We start from the raw sequence: 13,511 nt of genomic DNA on the forward strand, positions 1-13,511 counted from the left end.
TTCACTATTGATGTGATAGCCACGTCTATCGACAAAAAGAGAAGATATTTTATTGATATTAAGGAGTTACGGGTTTGAATTAAAACTACAGAAGTTAGGATTTGCAATCAGATTAGGGCAAGATCCGTGACAGTCGTTCGAAATGGTAACTGTTCAAGGCATTAGTATTACATATAGAATAAACAATTTTTTGCTAAAGACGAGCATATCAACATAATAGGGATATCAAATATATGGATGAGACAAAAAGTATAATTGATACAATAACTTGCTTCATCTATCTATATAGTTAATACTAAGCCGTTTTAAACATAAGACGGATATAATAATTTTATGTTGACCCGAAGAACAAGAGTTTTAGTCTTTGAGAACTTTGAGCAGTATTGTTAGCCAGTGCACCTTGGTCCCCCAAGCAAAGATGTTGATACAAGTAGAGTATTAAAAAATTCGTTGACTGACCCCATTGACTCGTGCAAATTATTTGGAGTCCCATCCAATGAACCCGAAAATTTGGTGAATCGGAACCAACTTGTCTTGATCCGATATCAAATCAGTGGTACACAAAATCTCATTTGTGACGGCGATATCCATCACAAGTTTGTGACGGATACCATTTTCTCTCATAAAATTTCCATGAGAGGTGAGTGGGGAAGCACATGAGAGGTGCCCCACCTTGTCTCCTCTCCCTTTCTGTGAGAGGTCACAAGCTTGTGACAGGATTAGCCCGTCACAAGCAAGACGCTTTGCCAATGATATATCATCGGATCGTTGTTACATCTTACACGCAAACTAATAAGTATCACAAGTATTACTATTAGTGCCAAAAAAGTAAGAATAATAGTCGTCGAATATTAAGCACTATTGTCTATTACTAGTCACTTTGGTCCCCCTACCACTGAAATTGATACATGCAAACTAAGTATTACCAGTATTTTAATTTATTAGTGCCAAAAATGTTGACTAATAAAGTCAATAATCTTGATACGAAATCAAAATGTGACTATACTAAAATCGACTTAATTCGACTCAACGTAACAATTAATAGGGCCTAAGAAAACTTATGTGCGTCAATTACTTGGGTTTGATCGAGTCAGTTTTGGTGAGGTTACTTTCAAATTAAAAAGGTTCAAGTTAAATTGGGTTGGTCAGTTAACTTAGGAATTCCCCTATTATTAAGAGAATAAAAATTCTTTTAGTTTTCCCTACAAAAAGCATCTAGCTAAATAAGCTAATAAATAAAATTTTCTTTCATTACATTATTATCTTTTCAATGAATATATTCTTATAAATAAACTCTAATTTTTTTTAAATAAATTCATAATTATATTTTTTTCATTAAAATAAAATAATATTGATATTAAATTATAAAGTATAAGTTGCTAAATTTTTCATTAATGCAATAATTATTACTGTAGAGAATAACTTGACGCATGCTTACTATTAGGTTTATGACAAAAAACATTCACTAAAAAAAATTCACAACTTAAATAATTTTTTTTATTAGTTTTCCATTTCAATTTTTTTATTTCATATCAAAATACAATGGAGTGAACTGATAAATATGAATGAGGTGCAAATTTTAAAAGTATAAATCCTCCTATATACTAAGAGAATACAACTTGTCTAAAGTTTTCTCTCCAAAGTGCTCAAACTTATATATGAAAACAAATTAGATTTTCATTTATTAAACTAATTTTCCATTTAAAATAATCTATACATAAAAACTGTATTTCCTATTATTAACTTCGTGACGAAAAAAGAAGTTTTTAAAAAATTTGATGTACTTAAAATATTTTCATAAAAACACAATTCATGGAATTATTCAATTCGTTTGATTAATTTTAATACTATTAGTTATTTTTTTATAAAAATTCGCGAGATATAAATCTAAAATCTATAACTAATATACTAAAAATTAAAATGCTTATATTTACCGTGCATTTGCGCGAGATCTACACTAGTTAATTATTTAAAGAAGAAAAGAAAGTACTCTTTAGCTATTGTATTGTAGGGTTGGTCAAATTTCAGGGCCGACCCCACCCGTCCAGACGCGGCCCCTTGGGCCGCTTTTTTCCTAGCCTGCTTGACTTGTGCCCAGCCCGACCTGACCCGTCAAAATCTAGGACCGAGGCGCTCAGCCAAGGTCGAGCAAGTCCTACTCGTCCTGCACTAAACCCATCCTCAACCCGAACCCGTTCTAGACCCGCCCCTTGACCCTACCTCAAGTCGGCTTTGTGTCCACCTCCACCAGACCCATCTTGACCTGCTCCCTACCTCGGGCCGTGTCTGGGTTCAGTTAGCCACGCCAAGCTTGCACCCGGGTCAGCCCGACCCGAACCTGCTCGCACTTTTGACCAGCCTATTATATTGTTAAGGAAATCATTTATAAGTACTTGGTAAACAAAAAACTAAACCAATTCCTCAAATACTCCAAACTAAAATTAAAATTAATAATGTCTCAACTTTATTTATTGATAATTATGATAAATAATTTAAAATTAATAATGTCTCAACCAATTCCTTATTTTGCCAGTGATTGTTCAAACACAACCATGTTAGGCATGTTTGCCAACAACAGCCATTACCAAACCAATCTAAACACACTCTTTCAGTACCTCACCTCCAACGCCACCAACCGTTACGGCTACTACTACGCAACAGCCGGTATCGGAACAAACGACGCCGTGTACGGTAACTTCCTCTGCCGTGGTGACCAGAACAGTAGCTCATGTCAAGACTGTGTCAAAGGGGCAACCATGACGGACTTACCCATTGCATGTCCTAACGGAAAAGTGGCTATTATGTGGTACGACGTGTGTACGGTACGTTACTCGAACGAGTCGTTTTTCGGCATATTTGATGATGAACCCGGGTGTTATCTATGGAACCCAAAAAACGTTACGGGAAACGTGTCGCAATTTACAGATATAAGGGATGATATGTTCATCAAAATTGCGAACGATGCTTCCAGAGGTGGGTCGGAGATTAAGTATGGTACGGGTGGTGTGGTTTTTACGAGTTCGGTAACAGTTTATGGGTTGGCACAGTGTACCCCTGACCTTAGTAGTTCTGATTGTATGACATGTTTGGTAGAAATCATAGGGTATTTCGCAATTTCAACGGGGTCTAGAGTACTTCTGCCTAGTTGCGGTGCTCGATTTGAAACATATCAGTTTTTTAATGGGAATGTTAATGTGACGGGGCAGGCGCCGATGATAATAAGTCCTAGTGGTAAGCTATACTCAACCTCTTGTTTTTGTGCAATATATTTTCTAAAGTATGGCCAAGGATCAAAACGCAGCACAACTTGGGATTGATAAATATCTCCTTTGTTTTTAGGTAATAACAAAAGGTTGAAAATAATCGTTATAGTAACCGCAGTTTCAGGAACAGCCATACTAGTTGCCATTGTGTACTTCTTGTGTAGAAGAAAAGCTAGACAAGGTGACAACTCTATGTCAAAACCATTGGATATTTTGTTTAAAATCTAACAATAACCTTATAATTGTTGAAATAATTAGCAAAGCGGAACAATACGTCGCTGGATATCTTAGAGGGGAATCCAAGCCTTGATAAATTTGAAGAGCTGCCATTGTTCAAGTTTGAAAAACTTTCTGCTGCAACAAACAATTTCCAAGAAAGTAATAAGCTCGGACAAGGAGGATTCGGTCCCGTGTACAAGGCAGGGTTTAAAAGTTGTCTAAAAGAGTTTGGAATATATTGGTCCGTTATCTAATACTTTCTTTGTTCCAATCATTTGTTTACCTTTTTTTGCTCTCTATAAAGGGTATTTTACTCAAAGGTAAACAAATGACTTGGACAAATGTAATACAACCTTATCATCTGTTTAACTGCAGGGTACACTGGAAGATGGACAAGAAGTAGCTATAAAAAGATTATCCGGAACCTCTAGACAAGGCGTAGAAGAGTTCATGAATGAGGTATTGGTTATTTCCAAACTTCAGCACCGAAATCTCGTCAGACTATTGGGCTGCTGTGCGGAACGCTTTGAAAGAATGCTCATTTATAACTACATGCCAAACAAAAGTCAGGATGCATTGCTTTTTGGTTCGTACATCTTTCAAAATATTTTATGATCTTAAAACAAACAAAACCTCTCTTGTCCTTAATTATTTTTCAACTATAGTATTATAAACTATTGAGGAGTTCACTATTGTAATTCTGTACCAGATCCTCAGAAAAAGGGAATCCTTGATTGGAATAAGCGTTACAGTATAATAGAAGGGATATGTCGAGGCCTTCTTTACCTTCATCGGGATTCCCGTCTCAAGATCATTCACAGAGATCTCAAGGCTGCCAACATTTTGCTTGATGAGAACCTTAACCCCAAAATTTCAGATTTTGGCATGGCACGTATTTTCGGAGGTACCCAGATTGAGGCTGATACCGCAAGGGTTGTAGGAACATAGTGAGTTCTAATATACATTCTTGTTTGGATTTCAATCATCCTGTTCTAAGAGACTAAACGAAGATTATTGGTAGTCTTGAGACAAGATTTTGGTAAGTCTTGAGACAAGATTTTGGTAAGTCTTAAGACAAGACTCACTCAAGACTACCAATAATCTACCCTAATTTTGACAAAGTCTGAAGTTGAATCTTGGCAATCCAAGACTCAACTTAAGACTTCGGGTGAGTCTTGACCCACCGTAAAGGGAATTTTACCAATGAGTGAATCCCATGTGTCATTTCTTTTTTGTGAGAAAAAAAGGAATAAAGTGAAAAAGTAGATTCTGAGGTGAGTCTGGCCGATAATGTATAAACTCAGAGGTGAGTTTGAGATGAGTCTGAATAATAAAGAAATAATAAAAGTTAGTCGAAAGTTGATGTGGCAGAGTCTTAAGACTTGGGAGAGTCTTACTGATAATTTCACCCTAAAGCCGTAGTGTTTTTTTGGACTTAATTTTGGTAAACTCAACTTATAGAAGCTTAACTTTTCTAAACTGAATTCATATTAGCCGAGATGAGAACTGAAGTAGTGGGAACATAACTTATATAGGAAAACGAGTATGAATTGACCTTAAGTTTTTATGACTTAAACTTATAGGAATTGAATTTAACCGAACTTATAAGAGCTTAACTGAACTTATAGAAGCTGAACTTTTCTAAACTGAATTTATAAGAGTTGAACTGAACTTAAATGAAGTGACTTTAAGTCTTAAAAAACATGGACTTACTAGTTTCGAAGTACTAAAATTCGCTTAATGTTTTGCGATTACTTATTGCAGTGGTTACATGCCTCCTGAGTATGCAATCGAAGGGCGTTTTTCAGAAAAATCAGATGTATTTAGCTTCGGAGTCTTGTTATTGGAGATAATAACTGGTAAAAAGACTAGATGGTTTGATGAGTCGTCATTGAGCCTTCTAGGATATGTAAGTCCTGCCTAGATGAATGCTTTTAACTTGTTCATCCTTTGATTATCCTCTTATATATCGATCTCATTAATGTAGGTATGGAAACAATGGAATGAGGACAATAACATTTCCTTGATTGATCCGATAATAGCTTACCAAGGTTTCGAAGCAGAGATCTCAAAATGCATACATGTGGGTCTTCTTTGTGTTCAGGAATATGCTCAAGATAGACCAGACATATCTGATGTTATCGCAAAGCTTAGTGCTTCAAGTATGGCAGGCTTTCAAAAGCCCAAGCAACCGGGTTTCACCCAATTTATGCGTGATACGAGTACTAGTACCCAAAGCCACGAAAGAAGTTCTACGAATGACGTTTCCATCACAAATATCAGCGGTCGATAGGTTCAAAGATTCTAAGAACACCAGAATTTGTTTCGAAACCGAACAATTACACGTCTCCCTCAAGTAACATCCGCAAGAAGTTCATACAAATACTAGAAACTATCAGTAAAGTTGTAAGGTGACATTACCTATAGTATATTGTACTTGTAGTTATGTACAGACTACGGAGTATATTGGAACACAAATTTTCATTGAAGACGTACACTATCCGTCACTAGCTGAAGACCGTCAGACACGCTCAAAGTTAGTGTTTTACAAATTGGATGGAAAAATGTAGGCATGTAAGAAATGGAAAGAGGGAGCGGCTTTTGACATCGTTGACCCAACAAAAAGGCAATCGTGCTCTACTAGTGAAGTGACAAGAGGCATACAACTCGGGTTATTATGCGTCCAACAGTCTGCAAACAAGAGACCGACAATGCCGACACTAGCTAGTCTACAAGCTGGAAGTCAGTTCATCTTCTCTTCCAGTGCCAGAAGAACCAGCTTTCTTTGTTAAAAACAGAGGAGTTTCGGACCCGTCTAAGGACATTGGATCATCCACTTTTGTTTTGGTCCAGTTATCATCCAATGGCAATAATTGTTCTGATTGATTTCCCTCTCGCGGATTTCTACGCCAGATAATGAAATATAAATGTGAATAAATGACCGAGACAAATGTAATATAACATAGCATTGCCCACCTGTTGTGCCTGATATTTTACACTACCGTCAGGCTAGAATTCAGCCTCAGCAGTACCATTCAGGCGAGTTTAACGTAGCGGTCCAGGCAAGGAGACAGGCTAGAAGACTATATCAGGCGGACAGGGCATCATAGTGAAAATCGATCGTGGTACAACTCGGGTCGAGGCATTGTTATAAGTCAAGACAAGACATCAAGATCTGGCGCAGGTATTGTCGGTACAACAGACACTTAATCGCCAAAGCTTGCGTACAAAGCAGTTTAGCCTGACAAGCATTGATACAGGCCAGGAGAGGTATGCAGGGATACAAGGGACGACCAGCATACAATATGGAAAAGATATTTACCTAGCATGGGATGCCAAACAATTAGGCACATGTGTGAATTAACCAAGTCCAAGTTAGTTCCTATTTATAAGGAAGACTTGGTTCCTTATTTCCTCATTAGTAGCAACAATTAGCAAGGAACGGTCAAGAGAAGAACAAGTCAACTACAATCAAGGAAACAACCCTAGAAAAGTGGAGCTACTTCCTACTTACAAGCAACTACTCCTTCTACCTATTTTACTATAAATACGAAGCAAACAAAGACGCATCTAATCATACTCTCGTCTACTCTACCTTAAGCAAATACTACAATTATTTAGCAATTACATCATTGTTCTTAGATTACGCAAAATACATAGTGAAATACTCTCCTGGCTTGGCGCCCGTATAAATCATTGTGTCATGTATCTTTTTATTATTCTTTACTTTTAATTTATCTCTTTTTACTTTATAATCAACCTTGCAAAGGTACAACCACAATACCATCATAATAGGATGATACTAGTTAACCTCACCATAATCTACCCTGGCCGGAATACCCTAGAATGCCTGGCGGATTCAGTGCGTAAAATCCGGTCAAAACAATTGGCGCCCACCGTGGGGCATCTAGTTTATCATTCCTACAAATTATTCGCAATATCTTTTCTTCTCCACAACAAGTTTTGAGAGCTTTAAGAAAGATCGATACAAAAATTTCCATCTCTACACTACAAACGTTGAATCCAAGAGAAATATTGTCAAGACAAGCTAGAAGCCCTTCCAATAACAACAAGTATAACATTGCTTAGGAGAATGCGGAGTTCAAGTGAAAATTTCTTTCTAAAGAAATTCAAAGATAAGTCTTTCTCATATCCAATACAAGTTTCGCAAACTCTAAACAATATATCTTAAAATTTTGGTACTTTGATCTTACTTCTACATTTAAATTTTAGATTTTGTTAATTCTAATAATTTTATGTTCTTAGGAAATTCAAAGCCTTGAACATCAAAATACAAGTCTGGCTGGACAACTTAGCCCTGACTGAAACAGGCTTAAAAGTCAGCCCTAAATAGTAGCAGTGCAGGACAGTCCAGTCTTATAAGAATTTCACGCCAGGGAGAAATTTCTACCAGGAATTATTATGCAAGGCTATTAATCTATCATGATATGCCTGTCATTCATTCCCTCTCTTGGCTGATGCCTGGTCGTCATCTGCTAGCCTGGCTAGAATGCCCCTACCGATATTTCCAAGCTGCACAAAAGCCTGGTCAGGATAAGGTCTTCATCTTGGCCCAGCAAGGGTGTTCAAATATTCCTGCACAGATAAGTCCTTATCCTTTCTATAAAATTTAAATATATATGTCATCGCATTACAAATTCGAAAACAATTATAGATCAAATACTTTAAAAAAAAAAAAAAAAAAACAAAAACAATATAACCATCTTACATATGATATTCTTAATCTGTCCTGATACACTAGTGTTAGTCAAGCCTGACCTGACTGTTTTTGAAATCAGCCTGACCTGACTGTTTTGAAGAGAAAAATCGACTGACTTTGTTTTTGAAAATCACTGACTATTTGATTGTTTTTGGAAGGAAAAATTAGCCTGACCGATTGTTTTGGATGAGTAAAATCAGCCTGACTGATTTGTTTTGAAGAGAAAATCACCCTGGCCCGATTGTTTTGAAGAGAAAATTACCCTGGCCCGATTGTTTTGGAAAGATAAATTGGCCTGGCTCGACGATCGACCCCGATATGCTTAGATCTATCATCACACTACCTTAATGAATTCTCACATTATTACTCATTAACTTTTCCTTATTATGTTTCAAACTTGTGTAGCATAAAACTAAAAACTTTGAACCAATAGAATTGTTACCTTCAATGGTTGATAATGCCTGGACAATTAAAGACACAATCTATCCTGACCAGCTAGTCAACATGGTTGTAATTGAATAATTTATGTGAATCATTGAGAAACTACTTGTGATTATTTTGGAAGATATGATATAATTTCAGTCCTATCAAATACAAAACATTGTGTGCCATGTGATAAGTTTATAAGTTACAAGGAAACCAAAAGAGGCATAGAAGCTGTCCGAAGCAGATTAAAGCAAACTGGAGCTCCAATCACCAAAGTCATCAGGGGCATCAAAAACTCTCTACTTTGGCAGGAAAAGTTACTGACCCTGGACAAATTCTTATCGAGGCCCTCGGAAACATACAAAGCTTTCTATAACCTCCCTGAAAGGAAAACACAATTATTCGTGTGGACTCCTATTCATGAGATGACATCATAAACTATCTTTCTACTCCTCATATCGGCCTGGCCAGGCAAAAGGCAACCACTATCAGTTTACACATTCTTGTGATCGAAACAACCGTCGAGAGAGTCCTGGTCGGGAAAGATAATGATCAAGAACACCAAACCTATTCAGTAAGTAAAAGTCTACTAGATGCGGACATGAGGTATGACTTTCTTGACAAATATGTTTTAGATATAATTATTTCATGTACTAAACTTCGTCCCTACTATGAATGTCGCCCTATTATAGTCAGAACTAACCTCCCCATTAAACCTGTCGTGAGGAAGCCCGCACTCGCAAAGAAGATGACCAAGTAGTCTCAGCCTAAGCACATATGATATAACCTTTAACCCATGATAATAATCAAATCCCATGCCCTAGCAAACTTTGTGGCTGATTTCAGTCCTAACCTAGAGTCAAACTTTAAACCAATTAGACACCTAGACCTCCGGTCAGGGATGAACCATGTTTACATATGGGGCAACCAACATGCAGGGGACATGATTAGGTTTAGTACTAAAATCGCCACAAGGGGACATAATAGCACATGTTGTAAGCTTTTTATTCAAAATTGTCAATATGTTGCTCGATACAAAACTCTCATAGCAAGGCTCAGGGCTGAACCATACTTGAGATGTCTTGAACCACACAAAACTAACCAAGATCTCCGTGATGGACATGATGGATGTTGTGTCAACCACAAAGAGGAAGAAGCCTGGCCATCAAAGTGCTCTAGGCTAACTATTATTGGCTAAACACTGAGGGCCAATTGCCTGGACTACAACACAAAATGTGAAGCTTGACACAAACATGCTCCAATAATCTAACACGATTACTTGTCTCCTTTTTTCCCTATCGCCAGGATGTCAGGCTATCCAAAAACAAAATGCTAGGCGAGAATCTAGCAACAAAGTAATAATCAGTTGCCTAAAGAAGAAGCTAGAAAGAAAGAAAGGAAGATGGGTCAAGAACTTCCCTTGGTCCTTTGGGCCGACCGAACCACGCCTAAAACATCCACAAAGCCAAACCCCTACTCCTTGGTCTATGGATGTGAAGCAAGTAATCCCAGCAGAGGTCGACATCCCATCGCCCGGATGCGGCTGAATACAATAACGAGCAATATACCTCTAAGGGAGGACAACCTGGACTTGACGGAAGAGCTAAGAGATGCACCAAAGATTAGAATGGCAAAGATATCAAAGCAAAGAGTTGCAAAAAGCTACAACAAGACTGTCAAAGCTAGAGTATTCAGGGTAGGAGACCTTGTTCTCGTAAAAGTTTTTCAAAACGCAAAAGAGAAGAATCTTTGGCAAATTGGCCCCAACACGGGGAGGTCCCTACCGATTGACTCAATAGTCGGCCGGGGAGCTTATAGACTACAAACCCTGGACGGCGAAATGATCCCAAGAGCTTGGAACATTGCACACTTAAAACTATTTCACATATAAAATATATCTCCTAGTCCAGGTATAATCTTCATCTTACCATTTCTGTCGATTCGATATGAAACTAAATGCGTGATATTTGCCATTATATGAATAAATGCCTTATATGATTTCTTCCATTATGTGCCCAAGTACTTGTCAATATTCTCGTATTTCCCTTTACCGAGTAGAATCTTCAATATTTGTTTTTACATACTGTACTTTACTTAAAACAAATTTTAAAGATTGGGGGCCACCCCACTGATATCCAACTGATATCCAACTTTCAGTTGCAAAAAAGCTGGCCCGATCCAGACGAATAACTGGCCAGATCCAGTACACATAATATTGAGCTCAATTTAATATAAAAACCTGGGAAAACTTTTCCTGGATTGTATGTCATAAATGGGTCATAAGCCCTCCAGACAGGCAAGGGATATAAGCCCTCCAGACAGGCAATAACCCCACCCATGACACAAAGAACTGGCCAGATCCAGTGCAAAAAAGCTGGCCCGATCCAGACGAATAACTGGCCAGATCCAGTACACAAAGACTGGCCAGATCCAGCGCAAAAAAGCTGGCCCGATCCAGACGAATAATCGCGAGATCAGATACACAAAGATCGCGAGATCAGCGCAAAAAAAGTGGCCCGATCAGGCGAGTAATCGCGGCGATCCGATATCCAAATCAAAGCGGCAGATCGGCGTAAAAAAGTGGCCCGATCAGGCATTTAATAATCGGCAGATCCAAGTACACATCCAAAATGGCTAGATCCATTTAAAATTTATATTCACGAGCCCTCCAATCGGGCATAATCAAAGCCCTCCGGTCAGCCGAGGATCATAAGCCCTCAGACAGGCAAATATCCTTTCAAAAGTACAACTATCGAAAAACAAACAAAACAGGATCAAATACTATCACCAATCGAGAAATTGTTTCTCTTTGACCGAGCACCACAATTCTTCTTTTCTCATGAAGGACATCAACCTCCATCACCTTACGATCCAGGATTGTTCCGAACTAATGCCTTCACTTAAAAGGTGTCCGAAAAGTTATAACATTATTTATCTTCATCAGCATTGGGGCATCCTACAAAGGTTGTCTTATACTCATCATCATGTCCTTAAGGAGGAAACTTCACCTCAACTTCATCGTCAGGCTTCTAATGAAAGTCGGGGTATATATCATCAAAGCTATAACTTTCCTGACTTGGCAAAAGCTTCATGAGTGATTCCAATACACTTACAAAAAATAATATATCAGCGATTGCTTGATTATTGCCACCAGGTTTACTCTTTCCTATATTTCATATTTCACTCTCCTGTTTTTCTTTATATTTTCCACCTATCAGGAGCTATCATTCACGTGCAGGACACAGAGCGTATGACTAATCTAATTTTGTTTACGATTATCTAAATGCTAGTACAAAAAATATTGCAGGGATATTAATTCATACACACTTGGTAAATACACTTGATCAAGTTACTAACATTGTCGATCTGCACTTTACTCTAATTTTATCTATCATATAAGTGGGGCAAAAACAAGCCCTACCAACTGTATGCAGGTTAGAAAGAATCCTTAGACACGTAAGAAAGCGGTTATTTTTTCATATATGGCCTGACCCAGCGCAGTGAAGAAACATTAAGTCAGGAATATGTACAACTGCATGATCAAGCTTTGTCTATGATTGGAATAAAGTTATCTCCTCATTATTGGCTCGAACCACAAATAAATAAGGAGATAAGGGGCAATTGTTGTGCCTGATATTTTACACTACCGTCAGGCTAGAATTCAGCCTCAGCAGTACCATTCAGGCGAGTTTAACGTAGCGGTCCAGGCAAGGAGACAGGCTAGAAGACTATATCAGGCGGACAGGGCATCATAGTGAAAATACTGATCAGGGTACAACTCAGGTCAGGCATTGTTATAAGTCAAAGACAAGACATCAAGATCTGGCAGGTATTGTCAGGGTACAACAGACACTGTCAGGCTTGCGTACAAAGCAGTTTAGCCTGACAAGCATTGATACAGGCCAGGAGAGGTATGCAGGGATACAAGGGACGACCAGCATACAATATGGAAAAGATATTTACCTAGCATGGGATGCCAAACAATTAGGCACATGTGTGAATTAACCAAGTCCAAGTTAGTTCCTATTTATAAGGAAGACTTGGTTCCTTATTTCCTCATTAGTAGCAACAATTAGCAAGGAACGGTCAAGAGAAGAACAAGTCAACTACAATCAAGGAAACAACCCTAGAAAAGTGGAGCTACTTCCTACTTACAAGCAACTACTCCTTCTACCTATTTTACTATAAATACGAAGCAAACAAAGACGCATCTAATCATACTCTCGTCTACTCTACCTTAAGCAAATACTACAATTATTTAGCAATTACATCATTGTTCTTAGATTACGCAAAATACATAGTGAAATACTCTCCTGGCTTGGCGCCCGTATAAATCATTGTGTCATGTATCTTTTTATTATTCTTTACTTTTAATTTATCTCTTTTTACTTTATAATCAACCTTGCAAAGGTACAACCACAATACCATCATAATAGGATGATACTAGTTAACCTCACCATAATCTACCCTGGCCGGAATACCCTAGAATGCCTGGCCGGATTCCAGGCTGCGTAAAATCCGGTCAAAACACCACCATATAAAGCAGCATATATATATCTCTTGTTCTACTCGCTATCATACAAATCATGCAAATGTAAGTGTTACATATCGTAATAGTAATTTAATAAAATTGTGTAAATATATAAGCCACGTAGTTACTTCACGTATTGCAATCAGATTTGGGAATTGAGATTGTTCCGGGTGTAATTTTGGAGCAGGATTATGACCACGTAAGCTTGTTGAATGATGTCGTTGCTTGACTCTTCCTTTCGCTTTTTTCTGTTTAAGATGAACAAACTGAGGGCTCGGCTTGGTACCGAGCGTACTCACTCCGACGCTCAAGTCAGTAAACTTAAAGAGATTAAGTTGTGTGTTACTTGGCA

At 37.9% G+C, this 13,511-nt stretch overlaps 1 protein-coding gene across 2 annotated transcripts; it reads left to right on the forward strand.

The window, feature by feature from the left end:
• Window positions 1–2,408: 2,408 nt before the first annotated feature.
• On the forward strand, window positions 2,409–6,424 carry LOC141593020 (cysteine-rich receptor-like protein kinase 25). Of its 2 annotated transcripts, XM_074413951.1 has the most exons (7): window positions 2,409–3,231; window positions 3,340–3,444; window positions 3,522–3,682; window positions 3,858–4,068; window positions 4,192–4,429; window positions 5,247–5,391; window positions 5,470–6,424. In XM_074413951.1, exons 1-7 carry the CDS (start codon window positions 2,454–2,456, stop codon window positions 5,773–5,775), a joined length of 1,944 nt encoding a protein of 647 aa, XP_074270052.1. In that variant the 5' UTR covers window positions 2,409–2,453; the 3' UTR covers window positions 5,776–6,424. The 2 variants fall into 2 exon arrangements, with proteins under 2 accessions (XP_074270052.1, XP_074270053.1); XM_074413952.1 differs by lacking the exon at window positions 3,340–3,444.
• The last annotated feature ends 7,087 nt before the right edge of the window (window positions 6,425–13,511 follow it).

The sequence above is a fragment of the Silene latifolia genome, chromosome 7 (assembly GCF_048544455.1).
Source record: "Silene latifolia isolate original U9 population chromosome 7, ASM4854445v1, whole genome shotgun sequence".
Lineage (NCBI taxonomy): Eukaryota > Viridiplantae > Streptophyta > Magnoliopsida > Caryophyllales > Caryophyllaceae > Silene > Silene latifolia.